The following is a 23,561-nucleotide window of genomic DNA, read 5'->3' on the forward strand; positions in this document are numbered from 1 at the left end:
GGTGCTGGGCTAGATTTAGCCCAAAAGATACAGTGTGCTGACCCCTGTGTTGGATGACCTCCAAGGTCCCTTCCCTCTCAAACACTGTCAATCGGAGGAGTACAGGGATCATGCCTGTGTCAGGATGCACACACAGATTTTTATAGCAGGTTAAATATTATGTCATCCCCACATATCCTGATAAGGAAACAGAGGCCCAAGGTCACGGAGCAAGTCTGGACAAGTCTCCAGCACTGCCCTCAGGGCCCAGACCCAGTTTTGTCATCTCCAGTAGGGAGGCTATAGATCAAGTCCCTCTTATGTAACATCTCCTTTTCTCCCCTCATCGCGGACACCGTAATTTATTATGATTACAATTCCCCGGTCAGGCCCCTAAGCCAGCAGGCCAGATGTATCATTCCCGCCCTCGGGTTTCCTTACAGGGAAGGCCCATCTGCTAGGTCCCTGACAAACGGCTCTGTGCGGGATATATTTCATTGCTAGATCATCCTGTCCTGCTTCCTGCGTCCAGGAGGGGCCCAGAGGCCGGGAGCCCCGTGGGCAGATTCAATGCAAGACAAGGCTTTCCGACTCCCCAAAAGAGGGGCCCGAGGCCTCTTCGGTCTGCCTGGTCTCGGGGCGCCCAGCACCCGCTCCCTCATTGTGCCCGTGGGGCAGGTAGGGTTTCAGGGCCCCTTCCTGATCCTCTTCCCCTGGGTACCCAAGTCTCTCTCAAAATATGGCAACAGAGCGAGCCCTCAGCCTCTTCCAGGAAAGTCCCTGAAGGGCCTGATGAGGACAGGGGACCAACAGCTTCCAGTTTTTCCAGCCCAAGGCCCTTTAATGGCCTGGTGTTAACCGCAGTTTCCAACCACAATTGCTGGTTGTGGCAGGGAGGAAATATCTAAGTTTGATGCATCTAAGGATATAAACTTCTTTTGAAAAATGTTCAGCCAAAAATTATTTTCAAGAGTGTCCCCCAGCCAGTCCTCCCTCTCCACACTCCCTAGCCCTGTGGGCACTGTCGGTCACATAAGCTAGAGACCCACGACAGAGACTCTGCCACCTGCTTACTGTGTGGCTCCAGGTAAGCTGCCGAACCTCTCTGGGCCTCAGTGTGGTCATCTAGATATTAAGTACGATACGCCCACCACCCCTCCGACAGCTCCCAGAGCCATGTCTTCCAGGGACATGATGACCCTCCCCCTGCCACTCACGTGATCACGACGGGGGCCACCTTGTTGGGGATGATGGACTTGGCCTTACTGTTGTGCAAGCCCGTGGACTGGAAGGAGTGGGCGCTGAGGGAGTGCCGCCCGTCCATCGCGCTGCTGCCCTGGAGGCCCTCGAAGGGGGCGCCGGCTGAGACCGTCTGCTGGGCGGTGCTGGCCGTTGTACCCATAGTCAGCCGGCAATCTCAGACCCAAGACCTGTGGGGGGAGAGGGGGTGTGGTCAGGGAGGAGTGGGGAGACACAGGGCAGGAAGAGACCTAGCCCACCCTCACCTCCACCACAAGTACAGAGCACAATCTGAGGCCCAGAGAGGGCCAGCTCGCCCTGTGGCTGGAGATGGAGGGCAGGTGTGCAGCCTGCCACATGCCACTGAGTGTCCACCATGTGCCCAGCCTGCTGCTGGGGCTTTGGGGGTGGTGGACATAGAGAGATATTAAGATGAAGCCCCTGACCCATCAGACTGTACACTCCTCTGGTAAAAATAAGAGAGGAAGGAGTTCATCTCCCACACCAGGTGGGGTGTGAGGGCTCTAGGTGGCTGGACCAGGCCACATGGAGGCCAGGCCTTCCAGAGTAGGGCAAGTAGGAGACCTGAGGGAGAAACAGGGGCACATGCTGAGGGAAGTCAGGCTTGGATGTAAAGGATCTGGATGGGCACAGGGTCCAAAAAGACATTCTAGCCATGAATGTCACAAAACAAGACCAGCAAAGACCAGATGAGGTGAGCTCTCAGTAGATCAAGGATCCAATGAAGGCACCACACCCCTCAATTCGACATCAATATCATCCACATCAACATCATCAACCCCATCATCCACATCATCAATCCCAACCTCAATGTCACCAACATCTCCAACCTCAACCTCACTATCACCAACCTCAGCCTCAGTATCACCAACCTCAGCCTCAGTATCACCAACCCCAATCTCAACACCATCAATCCCAACCCAACATCAACAGACAGAGCTTCTGACCCACATGAGGCATCTGCGTGGAGAGCTCTCTCCCAGGGAAGCCCTAGGATGCATGAAACACAAGGTGGATGCATGCTCCAAGGGCAGTGTAGCTTATATAACAAAACGCTGGCAACAATCTCCGGCCAACAACAGGGGATTTGTTGAATAAATCATGGGACATCTCTAAGGTTCAATGTTAAATGGCCATTTCATATTGCCCGATATGGAAAGACGTCTCGCAGACAGGAATGGAAGGAGCAGGCTGCAAGCTCAAGCTGCAATCCTAATTTAAACCACGAAAGTGTATCAGGAGGCAAATCTGGAAGGACACACACCAAGATGGTGGGTGTGAGTTATCACCAAGTGAAGAGATTACAGATGACTTTTTACTTTCTCCTTTTTGCTTTTCTGCGTTTTCTTGATTGTTCTCCTCTAAACTGGGTAATAAAGTTAAAGCTTATTTAACAAATAAGAGAATGGCTGGGAATCGCCTGGGATTCCTGTTAGGAGCTGCAAGAAGCTGTGGGGAGGATTTATTCCAGGGTCCAGACATGGGAGGCAGAACTTTCTGAGAGCTGTTGGCCCCTCGTGGCATTAATGGCCCCAGATCAGGAGAAGAAGGGACCCACCTGTCCCGCCCACCCCAACCCCACCTGCACCCTGACATGGGTCCACCCTGCAGAACACACCTCCTCTCTGCCTTCAGCTAGGCATGAGCTGCTCCACGTCAGTGGGGACAATCTGCTCCAGTCACCCACACTCCCCAGCCTGCCCCAGCCACAGCCTCAGCCCTCACCACCAGCACAGCACCCAGGGGGCAGACGGAAGAGGGGCTCAGCAGCTCAGTCGGAGGCTGCACTTACGGTGCCCTCTCTCCCAGACCCTGAGTCAAAGTTCCTGGTCCCGAGGCGGGTGCTCCCCAAGCCTCCCCCAGGGATGCGCTCCCGCTCCCCTCCCCAGAGCCACCTACACAGAGTGACCAGCCTCATGCTGTCCCTCCCGGAACCTTCCCAAACCACCACCTGGTTCTCTCCCTCTGCAGCTTGAAACGGGGTCCCTGCCCAGCCTGTCACACTTGAAAACTCCCAGCAGCTGCCTGACAGCTTTGTGAACACACACACCTGGTGTTTATATGAGCCCATCATAACTCTCCACACCCAGTCCAATTTCTCTCTCTCTCTCTCTCTCCCTCTCTCTCTCTCCCATCAAACATGGAGGGAATGAGTCTCTGTTTTTAAATAGAAACACAGGCGGCTCAGAGAGAGTGAGGAGCTAGCTCCACAGGGGACCCCCAGCCGGCTGACAGCAGAGCCGGAAACCTCTCTCCAGTTCTCCCCTTTGCCTGCGGTTCACCAGACTTTCCCAGAGCCCTCTCAGCAGTCTGGGCCAAGGAGCCACGGAGGGGAACAGCCTCCTCCAGGAACACAGGCGGCTGTCCCCAAGGAGGACATGACCAACAGCAGCAACAGCTGGCTAAGGCTGGCTACAGCTGCCAGGCCACGCCAGGCCCTGCTCCCATCCTTCCTCCCCCTCGCCTCCTGCCAACTCCAGCGCCGGCCACCCTCCTCTCTCACCAGCTCCACAGGCAATGACGGGCCCCAGCCAGCAGCGCCCCATGAAGGCAGCCAGGAGCCGATACAGATGTGCACAGCTGCAGTCCGCCGGGGTGTGGGAAGAACAGGATCCTTTGAAAGCTGATCTGCCTCCAAAATCTTCAGAGGAGGGTGAAACCCTGGGATCTCCAGCCTTCTCGCTCTGCAACTCTCCCTTGAAACCTCACTCGACCCCGCCCTGAGTTAGCCTGGCCGGCACAGGGGCCTCCACCCACTGGCCAAAGCCTGCAGGGCCTTGGGCAACCTTCCACGCTCTGGGCCTCCGTGTCCCCAGCCATAAAGAGACAGTAAGGGTGGGATGGTCAGAAAGCCCTTGCCCGTTTCAAATGGGTCTGGCTCCTAAGATGGGCAGTCCCAGTGGTCCCAACATGGCTGCCCACTCCCAGGCCAGTGGTCAGCAAGGGGAGAGTCGGGGTCCCTCGTGCTCAGACCTCTCCTGGGGGGAGGATGGGGAAGGTGGATTTGGATGAGACCAGACTAATGAGTCTCATGAGTCTGGATAGTTTTCAAACAAGTCTGCCTTTACTCTCCTAACTTCCAACGAAAAGCAAGCCTTTCCTTCAAGCACAGGAAAGCGGCCCGTCGCATCTCAGATCCGGGACGTGATCACCATAAGCTCACAGGCGGTTCACACCCCGCCTCAGTGTGCAGGTGTCCGGAACGTGGCTTGCACTCATCATTCCTTTCAAACGACAGTAATTATCAGGCCCGGGTCCCCTGCCCACAGACCCACTTGGGATCATTGCACCGAAGAGTCTTGGGCCCCCCTCCGTGGGATCCCAGGTTCCCACAGCTGACTTTAACCCAGAAGCGTGGAGAATTCTGGTGACCCGGGAGAGACGCCTACTCGCCTTACGAAGCCAGCCATAGGGAAGCTGCTGTTCCATGTGCAAAGAGGGGTTCTCAGCATTCGGGGACCATCAAAACCATCACCGTCGCCTGGGGTCCTTCCTGCTGGGCATGTGCCGGTCAACGCCATGCGCCAGCTTAAAGTCCCCCTCGAAGCTGAGCAACTAGAGCTTTGTCACTGGTGTGTCTTCAAAAAGCAAACTTAAACCTTACTTCACCTAATGGGTTATCTTATCAATGCAGTAATAACCAAGGACGTCTTACTAGCTCACCAATTTGTTTTGTAATATTTTTGGTAGCTCTCTCTCAATAAAATGTACCTCCTCCTTTATATGCCCATGTATTTTATTTTGTGCATTTCGAAATATTCTGAGAAGCCCAGCTGACATGGCTCAGTGGTTGGGCATCAACCTATGAACCAAGAAGTCTCGGTCCAATTCCCAGCCAGAGCACATGCCAGAGCTGTGCACTCGATCCCCAGTGTGGAGCGTGCAGGAGGCAGCCGATCAATGATTCTCTCTCATCATTGATGTCTCGATATCTCTCTCCCTCTCCCTTCCTCTCTGAAATCGATGAAAATGTATTTTAAAAAATAATAAAATCAATAAATACAAATATTCTGGGGGGAAAAAGGTCCATGAACTTCTACCAGATTGTTAGGCTCTTGGCAAAAAAAAAAAAAAAAAAAGAGGAGCTTCTACTTTAAGGAAAGAATATTACCCACAAAGCACAGGCCCTCCTCCACCTTTTCTTGGCTTCTACTTATTAACATTTCAAAGCGCCTACTAAGCACCAGGAACCACCCAGGGAGCTTTCCATCCTATGGTCCCCAACAGCCCCGTGAGGCTGAGGCCTCAGCGTCCATTTTCAGATGACAACCACTCCTCATCAGTTTGCCTTCTTGTCTCCTCACACTGATCCTGACAGCAAGCGCACCCCACACTCTCCCTCCCCCCTGGGATCGGCACTCAGGGTCCAGAGGAACCCTCACCACTCCACCCTCTGCCGGAACACCCCAGTCCTAGCAAAGCAGAGAGATGCAAGGTTCCCGTGGAGGGATCAGGAACTCCAGACTCCATTTCACCCTTGTTGACCAGCAAAGAAGCCACAAATTCCTCTGGGCCGTAGCTACAATGGCATTTAAGCAAGTCCCACCCACATCCACTCTATCCTACTGCCTCTGGGAAAACGCAGAGCCGTCCGTCCGGAGAGAAAGAAAAGGCCAGATGGAATCCATGGCAGGCAGGTGACTTGTTTCCCCAAGAAGAATCACTCTCATTGAGTCCTGACCAAAAAAGGAGGGGCCAACTCTTATAACTCAATAGCAAGGTAAAAAAGTACCGGTAATTTTAAAATGGGCAAAGATGTGAAGGTAACATCTGAAAGCCAAATAAGCATATTTCAAGATGTTCAGCCCTGGCCGGTGTGCTCAGTGAATAGAGCTTTGGCCTATGGACTGAAAGGTTTCCAGGTTCGATTTCCATCAAGGGCACATGCCTGGGTTGCAGGCTCGATACCCAATAGGAGATGTGCAGGAGGCAGCCGGTCAATGATTTTTCTCTCATCATTTATGTCTATCTCTCTCTCCCTCTCTCTTCCCCTCTGAAATCAATAAAAATATATTTTTTAAAATAAAATAAAATGACACCTATGGCTCACATTTCATTTTTACTAAACAGTATTGCTGAGTCTCAAGTCCTCCATGGTCCCTAAGAGCACCCTTAGGTCAGCTTGTGGTCCTCAGCATTGAGCCCACCACCTGCTGTGGGTAAGAACTTAACTATTGTGCCCGAGGGGCATGGCTCAGTAGTTGAGTGTCAACCTTTGAACCAGAAAGTCACAGTTCACAGTTTGATTCCCATGCCTGGGTTGCAGGCTCCATTTCCAGTAGGGGGCGTGTAGGAGGCAGGAGGCTGCCAATCAGTGATTCTCATCCTTGATGTTCCTATCTCTCTCTCTCCTTTCCTCTCTAAAATGAATAGAAACATATTTAAGCACAAAACACTGAACTATCTGCTCAAGGCATGAGGAAACCATGAGGGGAAGGCTGGTATCCCCATCTAACAGACAGAAAAGTGGGCACTCACAGAAGCCAGGGGTGTGAGCGGCTCTCCAACGCCCTTAACCTGACTGGGAGCACTGTCACTTCGACTCTGTGGGGCAAGGACCTTGGCACTGGCTGGTTCTCATTTCCACCACCTGTCAGTGGTGTGACTTTGGGCACATGGCTTACCCTCTCTGAGCCTCAGTGTCCCCAACAATTACCTGGGGACCATGAGTGTGCCTCCCTAACCAGGACTGTGTGAGAATGGAATAAGGCAATGTGTGTGTAAAGCAATACTCACCCAGCCCGACAACACAGCGAGAACCAGACTCATCCCTGCCCTTCAGATCAGTCCTGGCCGAAGCCTTCCTTCACTTCCCTCCTGCCCCTGCCCACAGCCCCTTGCTGCAACGGTGGGCTGGTACCAGATCTGAACCGCCGTGGCCAGGCCAGGGCCTCGCCCAGACACCACCTACAAAAGGAGTGGTCTCGGGAGGGACCTGTGGGCTGTCCCTGGGCTGCCATCCCAGGCAAACGGCAGGGCAGAGTGGGGCTGAGCCACAGCAGCTGCCCTGCTCTGGTCACACGCAGTTAGGACTCTCCCTGCTTCGCTCTGTCCAGTGAGCACTTTGGGAGGTTTCCATCAGCTCCTGGCCTTCATCAAGAGCCAGGAGTGGGCAGGTCCTCTGTCCACACCCAACATAGAAGAATGAGTCTGCACCCCTGTCGGTCCAGCGCTCCGCCCACCAGCCACTGGCCCCTGACTGGACAGACTGCACCAGCCTCCGGGGTCTCTCTCCTTCCTTCCTGTGGCCCCACAACCCGCCTCCATGTCGCAGCCAGAAAGATCTTCTAAAACCCTAAAGATACCGTTGGCCCTGCTTTGCTCTTCTGTAAAGAGGGGGTCATAGCCCTGCCTCGCCCTCCTTGAGGGCTGCTATCAGTAGCAAAGCCAGAAAAACCACAAAGACGCCAAAAAATCCACCCGCTGTACAAATGGAACGATTGCCATGGGAGCACGGGCAACAGGCGGCAGAGGGTACGCGGGCGGAGGGCATGCCCTCCCCCCCTCACACTGGCACACAGGCCCCCACGCCCTGCCCCATGCCCTCCCCCTGCCATGATGCTCCAGCCACGGTCGTCCTCCTCCTCCTTCCCACACCCAGGCCACTCCTCACGAAGGCTTCACACCACCACCCTCTTGTTCACATGGCAGCCCCTGCCTGTCACCTTTGCTCAAATGTCCCTCTTCAGAGAGGCCTCTCTGAGACACTGCCCACTCCACCCCAAAGTCCTCCATAAATAAATGGTGCTGGGAAAATTGGGCAGGTACATGCACAAAAATGGAACCAGACCACCAACTTACACCATACAAAGAATAAACTCAAAATGAATAAAAGACTTAAATGTAAGTCCCGAAACCATAAAATTCCTAGAAGAAAACATAGGCAGTACAATCTCAGACATCTCGCATAGCAGTATTCTCACCTAGGGCCAGGGAAACAAAGGAAAAAACAAACAAATGGGACTTCATCAAAATAAAAAGCTTCTGCACAGCAAAAGAAACCACCAACGAGATGAAAAGGGAACCTACTGTATGGGAGAACATATTCATCAATGATTCACCCGATAAGGGGTTAATTTCCAAAACTCATACACCTCAACACCAGGAAGACAAACAATCCAATTAAAAACGGGCAAAGTACCTGACTAGACAGTCCCCCAAAGTGGGCATACAGATGGCCAAGAGACATATGAAAACATGCTCAACGTCACTAATCATCAGAGAGATGCAAATGAAAATGACAATGAGGCATCATCTACACCTGCCAGAATGGCTACCATCAACAAATCAACAAATGACAAGTGCTAGTGAGGATGCAGAGAAAAAGGAACCCTCGTGCACTGCTGGTGGAATGCAGACTGGTGCAGCCACTGTGGAGAACAGTATGGAGTTTCCTCAAAAAGTTAAAAATAGAACTGCTGTTTGACCCAGTGATTTCACTTCTGGGAACATATGCTAAAAACCCCAAAACACCAATCAAAAAGAATATACGCACCCCTATGTTCATAGCAGTGTTATTTACAATAGCTAAGATCTGGAAACAGCCCAAGTACCCACCAGCAGATGAGTGGATTAAAAAGCTGTGGTACGTTTACACGATGGAATACTATGCAGCTGTGAAAAAGGAGGATCTCTTACCCTTTGAGACAGCATGGAGGGACCTGGAGACTATTATGCTAAGCAAATAAGCCAGTCAGAGAAAGACAAACATCACATGATCTCACATGTGGAATCTAATCAGCAATTAAACTGACGAACAAAACAGCTCCAGGGGTGTGGATTCGTAAAAAGAATAACAGATCTCAGTGGGGAGGGGGTGAAGGGGACAGAAAGAGATTAACCAAAGAACATGCATCCATGGACACAGACAACAGTGTGGAGAAGGCCTGGGGTGGGGCCGGGCTTGGGTGGAGGGTGGCGAAAAAGAAGGAAAACGAGGGACGTCTGTAATACTGTCAACAGCAATAAAATACATTTAGAAAAATAATAAATAAACATATAAGGAATAAAGTAAAGCCATCTGGGGTCTGGGATTGCAGGAGCCTATAAGGTTCTCCCTCCTCCCAACTGGTGGGCGGAGTTATGACATTACTGGCACCTGTCACAGAGACATCTCCAAGACATTGAGCCATCAATCAGCGCCTGCCAAAGTGTCCTGGAGCTCACCCTTTCCTGTTCTGTCCTGGGTCCAACCCTCTCCTGTTCCTCCCCTTAAAAAGACCCCCAGACCAGCCTCGTGCTGCTGATCCTCCATGTCCAGGTGGCAGTCCATCTCCCCTCCCAACTCCTTCAATTCTGACTTCTCTACCTCCATAATGAGTCCCGCTCATTATTGGGAAATAAACTTTACTTTAAAACTCCTTGGTGATCAGTTTCCTGTGCCTCAAACCTTACAGAGCCCTTCGGCTACTAAAATTGCATGTTTCTGAAATGTCTTATTTTTTTCTAAACTAAAAGTCTACGAGTTAAAAACAGAAGGTGGAGGGATGTTTGGGAATACTGCCAAGTGTTCAGCAGGGGGGCTGCCACGATGGGGGGTGGGGTGGCCTTGAGCTTGGGCCCCGGCCTCTGAAGGTCCGAGTTCTGGCAGGGATGTGTCATCACTGTCACACACTGAAATGACACCTCCAGGTGGGCTTGGGGCCCGGGGTGGACGAAGACCAGCAGAGTGGCAGACGGCCAGCAGAGGAGCCGCAGCCATTGGGGGCAAGGGCAGGGCAACAGTGGGGGGGAGGGGGGCATGGGGCAGATGGACCCCTGAGCTGGCAGGAGCTGCAGGAGAGGCCAGCCCTGCCCTTGGTCGGGGTGAACAGGCCTCCCTCTTAGCTCCCCTGACCGGTGGAGGCAGAGAAGGGGTTCCTGCCTGCTCTGAGGCCAGCAAAGACCCGTCCCACGTGGCTGGAGGCTGTGGAGTTCGGGACCCCCGGGAAGGAAAAGGGCCCTTTCTAGCACCTGGTGGCCTGCCTCCTGGCCGGGGGAGCCCCCCACCTCTGGAGCTCCCCATGGGGGTAGCCTGCCAGGCAGAACACTCTGTCCATATGGGGTCTGGGATGGGGGAGGAGGGCTAGAGTGAACATTGTGAGGACAAGTGGGGATATCTGAATGTGAACTGTGCGTTGGATAAACAAGTTGACTTCCTCGGGTGCGATGATGACTGGGGACACAAGGAGAATGTTCTTGTTGGTAGGAGACAGAGGCCAATGTGTTTAGAGGTGAAACATCTTGACGTCTGTTGTCTTCAGACGGCGGAGAGAGAGAAACACAAACGGAGTAAATTTAGCAACTGGTGAGGACGGACATGCACTCACTGTGCTCCGCTTTCAACGTCTCTGCAGGCCTGAAAGCTTTCTACATAAAATGCTGGGGCCAAAAACAGTTTTTGACAACAACAACAAAAAATTATCTTAATCTAAGCTGTTTTAGGAGCAGCTCGTTTTCCCTGGCTCTCGCCCTCGGAGCCGGAGAACGCGTCTCATCTGGAGGGAAGAGGTCGGTAAGCCACGGGCCAAAAGGGTCACGTGTGTACGTGGCTTGAGCCTTGCAGTTTGGTGCTTTTCCACCCTGATCAGCCAGCAGGAATTAAGATCAAGAGTCCACGTTCCTGGAGGGACCCCTATCGTCCTCCTGGGCCCTCCCCCAGCCTCCGGGGGTCCCACCCTTGTCCGGAGGAATCCTGTCCTTTTGTGTCCCAGCGCCTACCCTTCATTCAACAAGCCTTCCGGGCCCCCAGCCTCCGGCCCCTGCCCTGGGAGTGAGCTTGCTTCTCCCTCAGACCCAGCAGCCCAAACACAGGCCACCTGCTCTGATCCGCCGCCCTGATTCTGACCATGGCCCCTGGGCTGACTCCTAACCTCTCAGAAGCCCTTCTGCTCCCGTTGCTGGCCTGGGGCATGTGGCTTTCTGGTCCCGAGGCAAGACTGACCTCCCACCTGGGCAGCCTTCCTGGATGAGGCCCTGCGGCCCCTGAAGGGCTGGCCCCGCTGCTCGGGTTTGATCAAAAAGCCCACGAATTGCCGAAACCAGTTTCGCTCAGTGGATAGAGCGTCGGCCTGCAGACTAAAAGGTCCCGGGTTCAGTTCCGGTCAAGGGAACATCCCCAGAGGGAGGCATGTGGGAGGCAGCTGATGGATGTTTCTCTCTCATCGATGTTTCTAACTCTCTCTCTCCCTTCCTCTCTGTAAAAAGTCAATAAAATATATAAAATAAATAAAAAGCCCACGAACCTTAAATGTCCATCAAAAGAAGAATGACTGAAGTAGACTGGTATATATTTAAGTGATAGAAATAAAAAAAGGAATGAAAAGGAACGAATTAGATCAATATATAATGATACAGATTTCAAAAAAAAAAAATCCCATGATGCCATGATGCCCCCCTCCCTTCCTGCCCTCTGTATTACCCCAATGAGGGGCAGCTGCTGCCCAAAGCCAAGACCACACTCCCCTCTCCCTGCAGCTCCCGGGGGCCTTGTGACCAATCTGGCTAATGGGACATATGGGTTGTTTGTCACGAGGCAAGTTCCAGAATCCTTCGTTCCCTTCCCTCCCTTCCTCCATCCCGCTGCCTGGAGCCCAGATGTGGCGACCGAGCACGTGAGGCCACAGCCTAGGAATGGCGAAGATCGAGCTCCCTGAGGCGTCCAGGGACCACGAGCTCTGGGCTTGGAAATGACACAGATATAAACTTCCATCTTGTGTAAACCACTGTCATCTCGATTTTCCTATTCCTCGAGGCCAAATCTAACCCTGACGAATGCACTCGTTATTTTTAGGTCTGACCCTCGGCGACCACACGCCACATGCAACATGACAGGACCTGCTTCTTTCCCCGCCTGCAGGACAAGGTCACGCCTCCCCAGGCGAGGGCCAGGCAGCACTGCGGGCTGGCGGTTCCATGCTGGGGCAGAGCAAGGCCAGGGTGCTGGGCGCCCAGCCCATGCCGGGGCCTGGGGGGGGGGGGGGGGGGGTTACAGAGCACAGAAGACAGCATCCTCAGTCACCAGGGCCCATGGCGATGCACACAGGTGAGTGACCATGGATGGCTAGACCGTGGCTCCCTGAGTCACATGCAGAAACTTGGAAAGTTCTAAGCAGCTAAATGTTTGCTTCACGCTGTGGACTAAAGGCTTGGCCTCCACTGCTCCACCAAGGCAGGCAGAGACTACGAGAGTACCCCCACTCTCCCTGTCCCTCTCAGACCTGTTCTGAGCAGAGGAACTCCCTGGAAAACCAGAAAGTATCATTGGTTGGGAGGGACCCTGCCTGCCGGGCTCTTTCTCGGAGGAGCACGGGGAGGAGAGAGAGAAATCCCAGGGAAGGGCAGCCATTCTGCTCCTGAGAAAGCCTGGAGCTCCTGCCCATCACCAGGTTCCGGGCAGGCAGGGGTTGGGGTGGGGGAGGGCGGAACACCGAGGGGAGGACCCTGGGGAGGACGGGGGTAAGAGTACCTGACATGCTCACCTGCTCCCTCCAGGAAGTTGGGCATCCGGACACTCCAAGGTCAGGAGAAACCTAGTCTCCTGAGACACCCCCCCCCCCCCCACCTAGGGTCCTGGCCCCGCCCACACTCCCCGGGCTGCTTCTGGGGGCTGTGCCCCAAAGGGCCTGTGGGAACTTATGCTTGAACCCCACTTCCTACCTCCAGCAATGTCACAGGGCCCTGAAGAATCATTTCAAGGAGCTGAGAAGAACTATGATGGGGGTCTGTTCCCATCCCCTCCACCCCAGTGGCCTCCAGTCCAGACTTCCTTACCTGGCATTCAAGATGCCCTGTCCCACCCAAACTTCCTCAATCTTTTATGGAAGTTCCACGTGTCAAAGAGCCAGGAGCAGAGCTGCTGTGCTGCCTCCTGGGTCAGAAAAAGGGGGTTGCAGAGCCTCCTGCCCCCAAACCCACCCTGAGGCCTCGCTTAGGGAGGAACGGCTCCATCCAGGGTCACTGGCCAGAATGCGCACGGCCCTTCCTGCTTGGAGGTCCCAGGGCACATCCAGCCCTCCCCTGCCCCCCTGCCTCTGCCCGCCCCGGTCCCACAACCAGGGATGCCATTCCCACCTCCCCTTCACCCCATCCACCATCGTCCAGTGGCAATGACCCCTCCCTTTCCAGGCGGTCCAGCACACCGCCTGCACCCCACACCCTGGCCGAGTCCACGGCCTGGTGTTGGCAAATACGTGTGTCATCTCCAGACTCTGAATCCGATGCTCCTCCGGGGACCCCCAAAGGCCGAACCCACAAGAGTTGTAGGTTCCTTTTGTGAAATAAATTCATTCACTGTCTCATTTCAGCTTCAGAACAGCCCTACGAGAAGGGCAAAAGCCCAGGCTACTGTGCCATTTAGCGGGTGGAAAAAAACAGACTCGGCTCGGACTGTGTGGGTCAGTTGGTTGAGTGTTCGATTCCTGGTCAGGGTACATATCAGGCTGGGGATTCAGTCCCCAATCAGGGTTCTATACAGGAGGCAACCAATCCATGCTTTTCTCTCTCCTTTCTTTTTTCTCTAAAAAAAAATTAATAAAAACATATTAAAAATAATAATAATAACAAAACCCTGAGGCTCAGAGAGTTCACTGTAGGACACACAGAGAGAACCAGGCCTCTGGTTTCATCGCCGGGGCTCCTTCTACTCCATCATCCGGCCACCCCTCTCCCGCTTCTCCTGGAGACACCCTCACTTTCCGAAAAGACACTGGGAAGCTCAATGCAGGGGCCTGGCAGCAGGAACGGAACAAGCTGGACCCAGAGGAGCGTGCCCCTCCCGGGACCACAGACAGCCTCTCGCACACCCCTGGCAGCCAGATGCTCGGGGTGGGTAACAATGGAGCTAAAAATAGGGCGGGAGGCTGAGTGACCAGCTGCAGGAAACATCTGCCTCAGCTGCAGAACAAACACGCAGGAAGTCACTGAGCAGCCGGCAGCAGAGAGCTGGAGGGGAGGAGTCGGTAACACGCTCAGGTCTGTATCCAGGGCCGGGGCTCGGACCAGCCCACCACCTGCCCTGGGCCTTGTCCCCCAACTCCCAGCACGTGCGCGCGTGCACATACACAGAGAAACACACACACACACACACACACACACACACACACACACACACACCACAGAGTCTAAATCCCCCTTGCGCACCAATGTGTATCTTAGAATCAGAGGCCCCTTCGAGGCCCTCGTCCTTCCTCTCATTTTACAGATGAGAAAACAAAGACCTGCCCACCGTCACCGAGACGTGGACAGCAGGGAGGACAGGGGTCTCCTCCCCTCTCCCCCTGCACCGCCCGCTGATCTGCTTCGCTGGCCTGTCCACCCAGGGCCAGGGAGGACCCTGACCAAGAAGAGCTGTCCTGCTCCAGAGAATGAAGCACTTTGAGCAGAGGAGACAGATTTCATACGAGACCTCCGTTAGACTCAGAGAGGAACCGCATGGCGACCCATGACCTTCAGGCCCAGCCTCCCTCTCCGGCCCATTGCTCCCCAACTCCCACCTCTGTGCTCTGAGCTCCGGCCAAAGTGAACTTCCTGCCATCCCTGCAGCAGACAGCATCCCCACACGCCTCTGCAGATAACTAACAATAGCAGAAATGATAATAAAGCAGAGGTGCCTCTTACCAGGCCGGGACCTGGGGTGGGTGTTCCCCTGTCTATGTGAGGCAGGAATGGCGCCTTTGGAAATCCTCTAAGTAGCCCATAAGGGACAAGGCCGGGCCATCACTCTGTTGGTCCGACCTAGTCTGTCCTCCTCCAGAGACGGGACAGATGCCACTGCCTCTTCTGCCGAGCTGCAGGCACAGTTTGAGGCCCTCACACGTGCCTTCATCCCACGCCTTCCTGCGCCGCTCCCTCGGCCTAGCTCACTCCCATCCCTGCACCAGGACGCCTTCCTTAACCTTACCCAGCCACACCCCACCATGGAGGGGACCCCATGAGGCCCCCCAGGCCGGGGCTCAGGCTGGCCTTCAATGGCATCCCGGTGCTCGGCACAAAGGAGCCACTTGACGGAACAAAACTGGAAAGATTTTTAAAGAACAACAACAGAAAAAAAGAATCAACTCCACGGGAGTCTGTGTTCTGAGCAGAAATGAGACAATGCAGGCAGGATTGTAGCCCAGAATGCAACAGGCACACCCCATACACGCAGCCCGGTCAATTGCTTATGAAAAATGACGGGGGACGGGAGGGAGGGAGGGGGGCAAAAAAAAAATCAATGAAATATATTTAAAAAAAAAAAGAAAGAAAGAAAGAAAGAAAGAAAAAGAAAAAAAGAAAAAGAAAAGAAAAATGACGGGGGGAGGTGAGGGATGCTGACCTCCGGGTCCCACACAGCAGAGAAGGTTAACGAACGAAGAAGGGACCGGGAAGCCCCTTTGGGGCCAGGAAGTGGGGAGGGTGACTCTGAGGGGTCCCTGACTGGGAAGCAGACCCCACCCATTCGGGAGAGTTGCCTGGCTGAGACCCCTCTCTCCCAGGGGAGGCAAGAAAAACGGGCACCTCTAAAGTCCCCTGGGCGCTTCACTTACTCCGGAGGACCAAACACATCCGCCTTGAGTAGGACTTGCCATCCCAAATAACAAAGGTCTAACCCCGATGGCTTACCTCCCCGCTCCCCACGCTGTCTCTCTGGTTAGGGGGAGAGGGGGAGAACGGCAGCAGGCACACTGCCCCGGACCCGGACTGCACCACGTCCATCCACCTGTCATCCACCCCAAAGTTCCCACAGCACGCTCCTCGGGGTCCCGGGGTCCCCATTACCTCCCAGGGCTCTGCGGGTCAACACTATCCTCAGGTCAGTAGTAAGCCACCTGCCTGTCTCACCGTGAGAGCAGCTGATGGAGCAGAAGCCACGAGGGTGACCACTAGAGGCTCCGCAGGCAATGACCCTGAGCGGGGCTGGCCATGGCTCACAGCCAGAGTGCATCACGTGGATGTCCCTGGGGAAGCAGTAAAACTGATGGATTCCACCAAATCGCAGCCCCGAGTGCATGTCTTCTTAACAATCTGTGTGATGACATGGAAGTGCACATGGGCTGGAGTACGACAGAGGTCTGAGTGGAGGCCGAGCTAGCCTCTCTGTCCATGGGGCTCCACGGAGCACCACTGTACCGGGGAGAACGCAGACAGACAAAAGGAGGCTGTTCGGGACTGGGGGGTCGGGAGCATGGCCTCAAAGCTGAGCAAGGTGAGCCTGCCTCTTCACAGAGAACAGCCGGCAGCGTTGGCTGCCAATGGAGAAGTGTGGGCATCAAGGGGAAAATCAGAGTTTTGGAGAACTTGCACCAGCCCCTGGGAGTTTGATGGCGTCCCAATGCATAAAGATTTTGCCATGAGCCCTGACTGGTTTGGCTCAGTGGATAGAGAGTCGGCCTGTGGACTGAAAGGTCCCAGGTTTGATTCCAGTCAAAGGCATGTACCTAGGTTTCGGGCACATCCCCAGTAGGGGGTGTGCAGGAGGCAGCTGATATTTCTCTCTCATCGATGTTTCTAACTCTCTATCTTTCTCCTTTCCTCTCTGTAAAAAAAATCAATAATATATATATATATATATATATATATATATTTTTTTTTTTTTTTTTCTTACACATTTTATTGAGTTTTTACAGAGAGGAAGGGAGAGGGATAGAGAGCTAGAAACATCGATGAGAGAGAAACATCCATCAGCTGCCTCCTGCACACCCCCTACTGGGGATGTGCCCGAAACCAAAGTACATGCCCTTGACCGTAATCAAACCTGGGAACTTTGAGTCCGCAGGCTGATGCTCTATCCACTGAGCCAAGCCAGTTTCAGCTAAAATATTTTTTTTTTTTAAGATTTTGCCATGTGAGTGGTGTTAACATACAGGGTTGGTTTACAGCTGTGAGACACAGAGTTTATCCTTGTATTATTATTTATTAATTATTGTATTTTTTTCCATAAGAACAATTGCAAACCTACTTTTGCCCCTCCTTGTACGTAATTTTCGGATATGATGAAATGAAATGTGCCCACATTTGGAACATCAGCATAATGCAGTGAGGCAATATTTCCCCAATGACCAAATATTTGATGTTTCATAATCATGCCTGGGTCAAAGATCCATTCATAGCGCAAGACAGTCCAATGGATTTCAATGTAACAAAATATGCAAAGTTCATCAACATGTTTTTCAGATTCTATATTTTAACTACACTTTAAGAAATTATCACCTGCCAAGTGTGTAAGTAGTATCACAGGAAATATCTATAGGCTAATAAACTACTCCCTTTTGCTTTTTTTTTTTTTTTTTTTAATATTTTTGTTGATTTCAGAAAGGAAGGGAGAGGAAGAGATGGGAACATCAATGATGAGAGAGTCATTGATTGGCTGCCTCCCACACACCCTCACACTGGGGACTGAACCAGCAACCCAGGCATGTGCCCTGACTGGGAATTGAACCGTGACTTCCTGATTCATAGGTCAACGCTCAACCACTGAGCCATGCCAACAAAGCTATTTCTCTCATTTCAAACACTTATCTGTGTGAAGCTGGATTTTCTTCATAGACTTTTTTTTTTTTTTTTAGAATATTTTTATTGATTTCAGAGAGGAATGGAGAGGGAGAGAGAGAGAAAAAAACATCAATGATGAGAGAGAACCATTGATTGGCTGCCTTCTGCAAGCCCCCCACTGGGGATCGAGCCGCAACCCGGGCATGTGCCCTTGACCGGAATCAAACCTGGGACCCTTCAGTCGACAGGCTGACGCTCTATCCATTGAGCAAACTAGCTAGGGCTCTTCATATATTTTAATCAAAAACAACATACCAGAGAAGATTGAAAGCAGGACTAGATGTATCTGTCTTCTATTAAACAAGATATCAAAGAGATTGGCAAAACAATGCCACTCTTCCCACTATGTTTTGTGTTTTGGAAAAATAGTTATTTTTTCAGGAAAAAAATTTTATTTATGTTAACATATAATGAGTTTGCTATTGTTGTTTTTAAAAGGAAAGAATAAATATATGTTTTTAAATATACTCAGTTTTAATTTTTAATATGGTAAATATCAGTTTATGTGTATAACCCACACAAACAAAATCTCTTTAGGGTCTCCAATATTTAAGGATGTAAAGAAAGCCCTGACTGGTTTGGCTCAGTGGATAGAGCGTCGGCCTGCAGACTGAAGGGCCCCGGGTTCGACTCCAGTCAAGGGCATGTACCTTGGTTGCAGGCATATCCCCAGGAGGGATGTGCAGGAGGCAGCTGATTGATGTTTATCTCTCATCGATGTTTCTAGCTCTCTATCCCTTTCCCTTCCTCTTTGTAAAGAATCGATAAAATATACTTTAAAAAAAAGAAAAGAGTGTAAAGAAAGGAGTCCTGAGACTAAAAGGTTACACACAGCTGTGGTTTAATCCCCACAGGAGCCCTTTGGTTTTGTGTGCCAGCATCATTCCCATTTTACAGGCACAAACACTGAGTCAGCACAGAGCGTCTGGGTAACTCACCCAGGAGGTTGGGAGCTCCTGAGTGGATGCTCAGCTCTTACAAACTATCCCTCATAGGAGGGTCCTAAAGGAAGTGCAGAAAGTTGAAAGATAACAGGTTACAAAGGAAACCACACAAGTGAAAGAAGAGAATGCAAGTAAATATTGGCATAATCTTGGGGTATAAAAGGAATTTCTATGCAAAATACTTAAGATATACAATTGACTATCAATAGATCAGACTACACAAAATGGTAGGCTTCTAACCAACACAGAAAAACCACATAGGCAAATGGCAAACTGGGTAAAAATATAGTTAATGTATTTTTATTTATCATATTCAATATAGTCTTTTGTTCAAACAAATGAGAAAATAAGTACATCTTGAGAGTAAAATGGGCCAAAAAAACAGAAAAGAAATACAAATGGCCAAAAAAAACATGAGAAAGATGGCCCCCTGATTTGTAAGTTAAACCCTGGGAAGGACGGGACGCCGAGCACTGCCTAGCATGGTGTCTGTCACACGAGCAGCAGGACAAAAACCGGTGTTGCTGTGAGCGCCAGGGGTCGGCTCCTTCCCAAGCACCTGTTGCCATGTGAACCGGCACAGCTCCCTGGAGACCAATCTGGCAATCATTTCAAAATACCTCAAAACTCTCCTATCAACTGATTTCAAAGGAAATAACCAAAGACATGGCCAAACAGGGCTGGTTCAGCTTTGTTTATATTAGGAAAGACTGGGAACATCTTTCCCATCAGCAGGGGTCAAGCCGAACGTACCATGGGTGTCACCATGTGGTCATTAAAGCAAAGGGAACGTCAAATACGAACGCTGCGAGTCCATTGGTCTAAAACTGAAAAACAGGCCAAGTAGTTTATGGTGTTAAAAGTCAGACGAGAAGTCACGTCTGGAGCAGGAGGGCGGCAGGGGGGGAGGCGAGGAGGGGGGAGGTTAAAGGGAAAAGGGGAGGGGGGAGGGCAGGGGCCGGCACAGGAGTCGGGGTGCTGGGAGAACACTGCTCCTTGGCCTGGGAGGCGGTACAGGCTGTGCTCGCTCTGTAAAGTCATCAAGCGGCATACTTGTGAGGCCTATCCCTACACGGAGCCTCAACTCGAAAGCTCCGAAAGGAAGAAGTAGCCGTGTATTTACTGATAGAAAAATACGTACTGTGTGCAGTTTTCTTTCTTATTATTTCTTTTAGAGGGAAGAACAGAGAAAGAGAGAAAGATCGATATAAGAAACATTGATTAGTTGCCTCCCAAATGTACCCTGATGGGGAATCGAACCCACAACCTGGGCATGTGCCCGGACTGGGAATCAAACCCATGACCTCTCTATGCATGGCACAATGCTCAACCAACTGAGCCACACCGGCCAGGGCCTGTATGTAGTTAAAAAAAAAAAAAAGACACCAAACAGTATTTCAGAGTTTTGTCCCATTAAGAAGATCTCTCTCTCTCTCTCTCTCTCTCTCTCACACACACACACACACACACACACACACACACACACACGGGGAAAATGTCTGGAAGGCTAAATCTCTAGACATTAATGGTGAACTCTGGTTACTGCTGGGAAGTGGAAACATAGGATTCTTCTAATCTTCCTGCATTTCTTTCTTTTCTCCGATTTTTCTAAAATGAAGCTATACTACGTACAGAAAAGAGAAGATGAAAGACCTACACAGTGTGGCCTCTGATCCCTGTGAGGTTCTGTATCAGCCTTCCAGCCCAAAGCGCCCCTGGCCCACAGGAAATGGGGACGTTCCCGAGGTGCCATTGGCAGGGAGCTCACTCCTTCCCACGGCAGGAGCCAGGACACTGGAGCCAGAGAGACCTGGGCAGACCACAATGCTGCCCCCGTCAGAGGCCCCGGCTGGTCCTGCCTCTCTAAGTCTCGGTTTCCCTAAGTGCAGTGGGGGTCAAACCAGAATAGGGAAGCCCAGGTCTGACAGTGCTTCTCACACACAGGCTCCCCCAGGTTCCACAGAAGAAATGAGGGCCCAGAGAGGCTGGGCAGCTTCCCCAAACCACCAGCCTGCCACTCCGGGGCCCCCACAGAGCCCCCACAACTGGGTGTGGTCCAGAGGCCTGCCTGCTGGTCCTGACCTCAGGAAGTGCCCTGCCCTCCCCGGGCCGCAGTGCCCCAGGGTAAAGAGCAGGCTCGGCATTGAACTTGACCTCTGGTAGCCTCCCTCAAGCCCCACACCCATCATTCCCATGAAACAGCCCTGTGGAAGGCGGTGGCAGGAAAGGTGGATGGCGGACCCAGACAGGAAGTGACCTCAGAGGATGAATGACAGGCCGGCATTCCATCAGGAGCCCCACCTGCTGGTGACCTTCGGGGTCCTGGGAGCCAGGAGTAGGTAGGCATGCGGAGGCCAAGCAGGAAACCGGATTTGCTGAGGAAGGTCAGGCACATGGCAGACCCCCGGGCGGGGAAGTGACTTCATTTCACACTCTGTCCTCCCCGCTTCCGTCCCTGGCACGGAAGGGAGTTAACCCTGAGAGGGCCACGCTTCCCTGCTCCCGGGCCAGCTCCTCCCGGGCCAGGGTGCGAGAATCAGGCTCGCTCCCTCCCCACTGCGAACGCTCCTGACGCACAGACACAGGAACGGAGAGGCTCGGAGAGGCCGACAACGGGGAAGGGACCCAGGACGTTTCCCCCCACACCACGGGGCCCAGAGGAAGACGTGAACCCGGGAAGGCTTCCTGGAGGAGGAGGCCAATCCGCTGTGCCTGAGGAGGAGCAACCTTGACAGACAAGAAAGGTATTCTCGCAAAGAAAGAGTAGAACCAAGATTCAAACTCGGGCCGAAACCGGTTTGGCTCAATGGATAGAGCATCGGTCTTCGGACTGAAGGTTCCCGGGTTCGATTCCGGCCAAGGGCATGTACATTGGTTGGGGGCACATCCCCAGTAGGAGGTGTGCAGGAGGCAGCTGGTTGATGATTCTCTCTCATCAATGTTTCTAACTCTCTATCCCTCTCCCTTCCTTTCTGTAAAAAATCAATAAAACATATTAAAAAAAAAAAAAAAAAAGATTCAAACTCGGGCTTCCCTGACCCCATTGTCCAGGCTCGTCCCAACCCATCAGGCCAAACAAAACCTAACACCTAACACCCGGCCGGGAGCTCTCAGGCCTCCGGTGGTTTCTGGCGAGGAGAGAACTCGCCACCTCAAACCTCCAGGGGCAGAGGGACAGGCAGCAAGAAAACGCCAGGGCCCGGGAGGGGAAGAAAAATATTTTTATGTTTTTCCCTCTTCCTGTTTATCTATGCGCTCGATCCCGAGCTCCTGTTTGTTCAGGGAGACTTTCTGCCAAGAGTGACATCCTGCCATCGGCCATCCTGGGCCAGGCAGCCCCCACCAGCCTGTGCCAGGGGCAACAGGGCCCACATCCCCCACAGACCCCCGCCCCACCCCCCCCACCCCCCCCCCCCCGCCCCGGCCCGGGGAAGCTGCTGCTTCATAAAGGAGCTTTCAACAGAAGCCGGGGCCCCGCTAGGAGGACCCGAGCCAGGGAGGTGGGCTGCTGCCAGCGCCTCCCCAGGGCCAGGTGGCACCGATCGGCTCCCCTCTCAGCGCCGATCAGCTGCAGAAGTGTGGCAAGGGCCCTGAGCCTGGCCAGGGCACTGTGCCGGGCGTGGGAACGCAGAGCACGGGCTGTGCCGTGAGGCAGGACGTGGCATCAGTCCTGGCCGACTGGTGACTTGCTGTGTGACCTTGGCCACGTTGCTGGAATTCTCTGAGCCTCGTTCCCTTATCTGTAAAATGAGGATCACAGTGGGACTGACTCATGAGAATGGGGTGAGGATCGCCAGAGACAACCTAGTGGACGGGCTGGCACCCAGTACGTGTAAATAAACATTCTTTATTCCCACGCCCACCGTCAAGCTGCCCCTTTACTCCATCCTGAAGACCTGAGGTGCCTTTAAAATGTGCTCCAGCCCTCACTGGTTTGGCTCAGTGGATAGAGCATCGGCCTGCAGACTGAGAGGTCCCAGGTTCCGTTCCGGTCAAGGGCATGTACCTTGGTAGCGGGCACATCCCCAGTAGGGGGTGTGCAGGAGGCAGCTGATGGATGTTTCTCTCTCATGGATGTTTCTGACTCTCTATCCCTCTCCCTTCCTCTCTGTAAAAAAATCAATAAAATGTATTTTTTTTAATTAAAAATAAAATAAAATGTGCTCCAAAGCAGTGGTCGCCAACCTTTCAGACCTCACAGGCCACCGGTTGGAGACCGCTGCTCGGAAGATCAATTATGGCCTTAAAAAGGAATGAAATCTGACGCATGCCACCACATGGATGGATAAGCCTTGAAGGCATTATGCTTAGTGTTTAAAGAAGCCGGACCCCCAAGGTCAAACACCGTATGATTCCACTTCTAGGAAGTACGGTATCTCATACCTCGTAGCAGGGAGGCTGCCAGGGGCAGGGGTGGGGGAGGGAGGGAGGTGGGGAGTTACTGTTCAACGGGCACAGAGTTTCTGTCTCAGAAGATTAGAAAGCTGGGGAGCAGGGCATGACAGTTGCACAGCCATGGGAATGTACTTAATTCAACCGAACTGTCCAATTAAAAATGGCCAAATTGATAAATTTTAGGGTGTGTAGATTTACCTCAATAAAAAAAATTAAGGGCTGCCCTAACGGGTTTGGCACAGTAGATGAAGCATCGGCCTGTGGACTGAAGGGTCCCAGGTTCGATTCCGGTCAAGGGCATGTACCTTGGTTGCGAGCACATCAATGAGATTGATGTTTCTCTCTCATTGATGTTTCTAACTATCCCTCTCCCTTCCTCTCTGTAAAAAATCAATAAAATATATTTTTAAAAAGATTTGTTATTACAAAAGTAATTTGTACTGACTGTCACAAGTCACAGAAGAATAAAGAAAA

The 23,561-nt window shown here is 52.4% G+C and overlaps 1 protein-coding gene across 9 annotated transcripts in view; it reads right to left on the bottom strand.

The window, feature by feature from the left end:
- PALD1 (phosphatase domain containing paladin 1) overlaps positions 1-23,561 on the bottom strand; it is a 68,126-nt gene that overhangs the window by 29,328 nt on the left and 15,237 nt on the right. For 7 of the 9 annotated variants that reach the window (XM_084903690.1, XM_084903696.1, XM_084903688.1 and 4 more), the window contains exon 2: positions 1,197-1,409. In XM_084903690.1, the coding sequence (XP_084759816.1) occupies positions 1,197-1,381 (185 nt within the window). In that variant the 5' untranslated portion in view covers positions 1,382-1,409. Of the gene's footprint in view, positions 1-1,196; positions 1,410-18,686; positions 18,751-23,561 lie in introns of all 9 variants that reach the window. The other 2 variants (XM_084903692.1, XM_084903691.1) reach the window with 1 other exon arrangement.

Source organism: Pipistrellus hanaki (genome assembly GCF_964339955.1).
Source record: "Pipistrellus hanaki genome assembly, chromosome: 14".
In the NCBI taxonomy this organism is placed as follows: domain Eukaryota; kingdom Metazoa; phylum Chordata; class Mammalia; order Chiroptera; family Vespertilionidae; genus Pipistrellus; species Pipistrellus hanaki.